Source organism: Oratosquilla oratoria, chromosome 28, assembly GCF_046742065.1.
Source record: "Oratosquilla oratoria isolate Oo_2021 chromosome 28, ASM4674206v1, whole genome shotgun sequence".
In the NCBI taxonomy this organism is placed as follows: domain Eukaryota; kingdom Metazoa; phylum Arthropoda; class Malacostraca; order Stomatopoda; family Squillidae; genus Oratosquilla; species Oratosquilla oratoria.
Genome location: NC_134804.1, coordinates 23923378 through 23930877, shown reverse-complemented (window position 1 = coordinate 23930877; position 7500 = coordinate 23923378). Strand labels below are relative to the sequence as shown.

Sequence of the window (7500 nt, the reverse complement as noted above, 5' to 3'; positions counted from 1 at the left end):
TCAACAAGAAAAAACTACATCAAATTAATTGTTATGTGCTTCACATATGCTTCCATTTCTTTCAACGATAAAACATTTCACCAGCCTGAAGGCTTGCCCATGGGATCCCCTTTAAGTGCAGTAGCCGCGTGCCCCTTCTTAGAGACACTAGAACAAGAAGAATACATGAACATCATCCCAAATGACAGCATGTGGTATAGATACGTGGATGACTGCCTTATCGTCCTCCATAAAGACACCAATATTTGTGACTTCATATCACGCCTCAACCATGGTCACCCTAAAATTCAGCTGACTATAGAGCACGAGGTTAACGGGTCCCTACCATTCCTGGATACCATCATCATCAGGGAGAATAGCTCTGTAAAATTCAAAGTATATAGGAATACCACATATAAAGATGATTACATTTATTATTTTAGTGCTCACGATAAAAAAAAATCAAGACTAGTGTAGTCATGGGATTTTTACCTTCGAGCACTCAAGATATGCAGCCCTGAATTCCCCAATGACGAATTGCATCATGTCACCAAGACCTTCAAAAAACATAGTCTCTCCGTTGGTCTTCTCTCCGGAGCCTTGAAGAAAGCCAAAGCCGTAAGGGAGAGTAATAATGACAAAGAAAAAGACACGAAGAACTCAATGTACATAGTAGTCCCCACCTCTGACTTGGCCTGCCCATTCAGTAAAGAACTCAGACATACAGATATCTATATCTCGTGTGACGCAGGTAAGAAACTTGATGACCTTATGTAACCAAATATAGAAAATAACAATACCGGAAGTGTAGTTTATAAAATTCCATGTTCAGGGTATGACAGTGCCTACATCGGACAAACTTACAGGGGATTATTCACAAGATTAAAAGAACACAGAGCCGATGCCAAATACCACTGCAACACCAACGCATTTGTGAGCCACATAGACGGAGAAGGACATCTATTTAAATGAGACCAAGCAAACATTATGTACAATAATCTCAACAAGAGATAAAGAAAAATTGTAGAAGCTCTGTATATAACCACCAATAAATGTACGAACAATAGAGTAGGTGACATCAAATTATCAGAGAAAATAGCATGGCAAGATAATGGAAGAAGACGGGACACCAGATCACCATAAGCACCCCCTGGAGTGTCAGTACGACCAACATGCAGGAATTGGAGCCTCCTTGAACTCAAACCTATTGATCTATCCTTGCTCACTACCCACACATTTTCTGTATATCTTACCAGTTTTTCTGTAGTGTAGAAATACTTTCAGAAGAAGCTTCATAGTACGAAACTAGTTAGAATATAAACTCTCGTTCAATTTGTGTTTCTGCCCCCCTCATATATATATATATATATATATATATATATATATATATATATATATATATACATATACCAAAGGCTTTTTCCCCTTACACGGGGGGTAGCCAAAAAGAAAAAGGCATAGAAACCACTCCCACCCATTCCATTTCCTATATATTCCACTCCCCTCCACCCTCCTCCCTCGCTCTTATCTTGGCACCTCCTGAATGACGGGTCATCCCTGCATCTTGTCCACTACCCTGGGTCAGAAGCAGTGTCGCAGGGCACAGCACATCCACAGCAAGGCCGCTTCATAAATTCGGCGACCCGCCCTCTCCATCCTCTCATGCAGAAAAGGAGAAGAAGGGGAGAAATCCCTTCAGGCTGCGTCAATTTTTTCTCATACATACTTCCTCACCCCCCATCCCCCACGCACTCCCCCTCATGCATCACAGCATCATCTCTACACAGCCCTTCTCCATTCACCCCTATCTTCTGTCTTCTCTCGTCCTTCCTCCACAGACATTCCTATCTTTTGTAATGCCCCTTTCACCCCATCCATCCATCTCATCCTAGGACGCCCCCTCATATTCACTCGTTCCTCCTCTATCTGCCACACTTCTTTTGCTAATCTTTCTTCACTTATTCTTTCCATGTGTCCAAACCATCCTAATACTCTTTCATCTACCCTATCTCCCAGCTCCCTTTCCACCTCCTCATTTCTCACTCTATCTAGCCTAGTAACCCCATTCATACTTCTCAGACATTTTATCTCAAACACATTCAAACTCCTTCTCTCTTCCTCTCTCATGTCCCATGTATCTGCCCAGTACAGTGCTGTTGGCACAATCACTCCTTCATATAACCCCCTCTTAGCATCCATTCCCAGATGCCTATTTCTCATTAAACTTTTTAATCCACCAAGGCATTTACTCACTTCTCTCAATCTACATTCTATCTCCACCCCCACTCCTCCCTTTCCTGCCATATTTGCACCCAAGTATCGAAAACTATCCACTTTCTCCAGTCTCTCACCCTTAATGCTCACTTCCAGCCTGCTGTCACTCTCTCTCCTTGTACATCTCATCACCTTACTTATGCCCACATTTATCTTCAGCTTCCTTCCTTCACACACCTTCTCAAACTCTGTCACTAACTTCCTCAATCCTTCCTCTGATTCTGCTACAAGCGTAGTGTCGTCAGCAAATAACAACTAGCTCACCTCCCACTTTTCTCCATTTTCTTTAATCATTTCCAACCCCTGTCCTGGCCCACTATCCTTGCATTCACCTCTCGCACCACCCCATCCATGTAAAGATTGAACAGCCAGGGCGACATAACATACCCCTGACGAAGTCCCACCTTTACCTCAAACCACTCACTCTCTCCATTTCTAATCCTAACACAAGCTCTACTACTCTCGTAAAAACTCTTTAACTGCTCTTAACAGGTTTCCTCCTATCCCATATATCTGCAGTATCTCCCACAGTGCCTTCCTGTCTACGCTGTCGTAAGCCTTTTTCAGATCCATAAAAGCCCAGAAAACATCCTTACCTTTTCCTATAGCTTTCTCACATATCTGTCCTAGCACAAACATCTGATCTACACAACCCCTACCTGTACTAAGACCACACTGTTCCTCACCAGTTACTCCCTCTGTTCCTCTCCTAATCCTCTCAATCAAGACCCTCCCATAAGCCTTCCCAACTACACTAAACAAGCTAATTCCTCTGAAACTACTGCACTCACACTTGTCCCCCTTTCCCTTGTAAAGCGGAACTATCCAGGCACTCCTCCAGTTCTCCGGCACTCTACCCTCTCTTAAACAAACATTAAATAACCTCATCAGCCAATCCACCATAACTGTACCTCCTTTCTTCAGACATTCTACATGGCATCCATTCAACCCAGGTTCCTTACCTGCTCTCATCATCATAACAGCTGCTTTCACTTCATCCTGTCCTATTTCTCCTCCATTTTCCTCACTCATCACTCTCATTTTCTTTGCGCTTCCCAAAGCAACTACATTTCCCTCCCTATTCTCCTTCACATTTAGCAACTCTCTAAAATACTCTGCCCACTTTCCTCTCACTGCCTTCTCTTCCATTATATTTCTCTATCTGCATCTTTTACCTTTTTTCTCTATATGATTCGCGTCTTCTTCCTCTTTTAATTTCCTTCCAAAACATTTTTTTTTTTTTACTTTCAAATTTTTCTGTCATACTCTTACCCCATTTCACATCTGCTCTCCTCTTTGCTTCCTTTATCTTATGCTTAACTTCCCTTCTCTTTACATTGTACCTCTCATACGATTCCCTTGTCCTAATTTATAGCCAGCCTATGAATGCCTGCTTCTTCTCTTCTACACCCTTCTTTGCTTCCTCATCCCACCATTCACTACCCATCCTTCTATTTCCTCCCGCCCTCCTTGTTCCACACAAATTTTGCACACCTTATGACTCCCTCCTTGAACCATCCCCATTCCTCCTCCACTCCCAGATCTACTCTATCCTTTACTCTCTCCCACTCCTCTCTCAGCTTCTTCTTATACTCATTCTCCATTTTTCCTTATTTAAGCAGTTCACTCTAAGTACCTCCCTGCCTTCTGCCCTTTTCCTCTTCCTGCACCTATTCTTCACTCTCAATTTACCTTACACCAGAAAATGGTCTGATATTCCCCCACTCTCTCCCCTTAGAACATGTACATCCTTAACTTTTCCTACCATATTTCTGGTCATCGCTATATAGTCCATTAACGCTCTAGCTGCCACCCTTCCATTTACCACCCTCTCTCATGTGTACTTATGCTTGACTTTCTTACTAAGCACTTTATTTGCTATCATCAACTCTCTTTCAAGACACATCTCCACCATCAGTTCTCCACTACGATTTTTACCTGGAAATCCATGATTCCCAATCACCCCGTCTTTTGGTTCATTTCCTGCCCTAGCATTAAGGTCTCCCTATACAACTACATTGACATTTCTCCCTAATCCCTCTATACACTCATTTATATCTACCCAAAAAACTTCCCTTTCCTCTACGCTCTTTTCACTACCAGGCCCATATGCACTTACAAAAACCCACATCTCCCTTCCCAACTTCACCTTCATCCATATCAACATTGATGACACCTCCTTCCACTCCACTATCCGCTTACTTATCTCTTCACTTACTAGTATAGCCACCCCTTCTCTACCTCGCCCCCTCTTCACTCCTGTGTACCTCCCAGCTACACTCCCAAACTCACAGTTCCCCTTTCCTTTCATTTTAGTTTCACTCAGAGCCAGCACATCCATCTTTCTTCTCACAAACATACTGCCTATCTCTTCCCTTTTACTCTCATCTGTGCTACATCCACGCACATTAAAAGACCCAAGTCTTAGGGCACTGGTCGGAAAACTCCCAGAACCTCTTATGCCTTTATTTATTTATTTTCTATTATTATTTTTTTTTTATTAGGATTATCCCCTTTTGGGGCTACAGGTAGCAGGACTCCTAATCCCATCCCCCGTTCCTTTTTTATCGCATTTTACGATTCAAGTGGAAAGACTTGGTGGTAGCATTGTCGAAAAAAAGAAATGGTACAGGACAGTAAGAGAAATGGTATAGGGCAGTAACGAGGGGTTGTGAGACAGCATAACGGAGGGACAGTCGTAGTATAAAAGTGTCATCATTTCTCTATGAACGGAGTTTTCCCCTATCATAGACAAAATGATGTGTGGCTCTGGTCCGTAGGGGCACCCCATATAGACCCTAAAGTATCAACTGCATGCTACTTTGCCACAATAGCATGCAGCCAATACCCCAGACAGGGCAATGTGATAATAACAATCTGTTTCCACGACCTCGCTGAGGGACCCAGCCTGAGCTTTCAGGCTTCGGAGAGGAGGGTAAATGTCTCACTTGTCCTATTTATACTCTGTATCTCTAATTTTTTGTACTCACTTTTCTGTACTCCTTAATAATGTGAATATATCACGAAAGCGCTCGGACTCCGTGTGTTTTTCTCATTCCTAGTGGAATCTGCATATATATATATATATATATATATATATATATATATATATATATGTATATATATACATATATATGTATATCTATCTATCTATCTATATATATATATGTATATCTATCTATATATATATATATATACATAAATGTATATATATATATATATATATGTATATATATACATGTAGATATATATGTATATATATATATATATATAAATGTATATGTATATATATGTATACATGTATATATATACATATATATATATACATATACATATATATACATATGTATATATATATATACATATATATACGTATATAGATATATATATATATATATATATATATATATATATATATATATATGAGTGTGTGTGTGTGTGTGTGTGTGTGTGTGTGTGTGTGTGTGTGTGTGTGTGTGTGTGTGTGTGTGTGTGTGTGTGTGTGTGTGTGTGTGTGTGTGTGTGTGTGTGTGTGTGTGTGTTTGTTTATTTGTGTGTGTGTGTGTGTGTGTGTGTGTGTGTATGTATATATGTATGTACACACGCACACACACAGCCACCATTTTTACTGAAAACTACGCCAAATGGGAGGTCATATGATATATATATTTTTCTAGTATCTTCTCTTCTTTAATCATTTATTTTATACGATTTTTTATTCTCCCTGTTTTTCCTCTATATTTTTTTTTTATTTTTAGCCTATTTCTATAATGTTCATTTCTGTTTTTTCTGTGTGCTTTTTCTCTTTTGGTGTTTTTTAATTTTTTTTATTTGGGTTTTTCTACTTTTACCTTCAATTTTATTACTATTTTTATTTGCTAATTTGATAAGATGTAATCTATACAGTGTATGGGACATCTGTGTCTTTAACCATTTCCACACTAGATCTCAACTTTTCTCACATTTTGGAATTCACTAGACCATTTCACTCACATACTTCCCACCATATTTGGGTTGATATCTTCCGTTCACGGTGATACTTGGCATTATAACCAGGTTGCTACCGCTAGGCTATTTCATATAACTTATTTTTCTGTCATTCTCTTTTTGTGGAGTATGCAAAGTTGCACGAATTCCACATCACCTACCAGTCCTGGTGGCATATTTCGATTCCCATACTTTTTTTTTCTTTCTTTCTTTTTTTAATAACGTGACGATATCTCTCATACTAGATGGTACTTTATTTTAATTTTTAATGATACCAATCTCATATCCGTGCGTGGTAGCATTTTAGGGTATAAAGCGCAAACTGAGGTCTTTGAAGGTAACGAAACAATCAATCGATACAAACTCTAGGGGACAGCACAGCTGACCTCACTTTTCCCCAGTCTTGAGATCAACATTGGCAATCTCCTAGGTAGGCAACCATTTCATTTCCACTGCCAGCAGGGAGAAATGAATGAGGTCTATACTCTGTTTCACTGCGTTTGAGTAAAGTTGTATTCCTTTTGTGTAAAACAATCGAATATAGCACAGGGAGAACTTACCCTATTATTCATTATTGATTTAGTTCACCTACTTTATTATGGCTAAGGGAAGATTATTTCGTCGATACTATGGAAACATTATTTTATTAAAGGAATAAATGTAAAGGATTAAATATGCATGAGAAAGTCTTATGCATGGTTTCATTTTGATCAGTTTTATTTTCAATTTGTTTCGGCTACAAAAGAATTTCTATTTAACTCTTTACAATGATAACATGGTCATCCAGCCAGTTGCAGAAACAATATTTTCTCTCTGGGTATGAATGTCCAAAATGCATTCTATTCATACAACTATTTTCCAGCCAAAAATATAGAACAAATTCCATTATTTTCTTGTTACATTAAATGAATGAAAGAATATATTTTTGGACACTACATTTGTGTTTAGATTTACATTCACCTAAAGGTTGCATGAAAGTCAAAGTGAATAATGATGTTTTAGTACAAAGCATCAGTATCTACATGCCATGAGGAGGAACTGAGCCGATAAAGAAGACTTAAGAGAGGTAAGATATAGAAGGGAGAGAAGTAAAATAAAATATCAATATTCCTTTACGCATGTAGACTACCCTCTAGTCATAAAAAGAATAATGTAAGACTTTGGATCATAGGGATGTCACAAGAGATCCAAGGATGAGTTTACATGGTTTTCTTGATCTATGAACAGCTTTGTCGTATCTTGTAGAAAATAACCATATCA

At 39.1% G+C, this 7500-nt stretch overlaps 1 protein-coding gene across 1 annotated transcript in view; it reads left to right on the top strand.

The window, feature by feature from the left end:
* LOC143040468 (uncharacterized) overlaps positions 1-7500 on the top strand; it is a 10746-nt gene that overhangs the window by 732 nt on the left and 2514 nt on the right. Inside the window, exons 3-5 of the mRNA XM_076211563.1 lie at positions 85-309; positions 535-730; positions 812-912. Coding sequence (XP_076067678.1) covers positions 85-309; positions 535-730; positions 812-912 — 522 coding nt within the window. The remainder of the gene's footprint in view (positions 1-84; positions 310-534; positions 731-811; positions 913-7500) is intronic.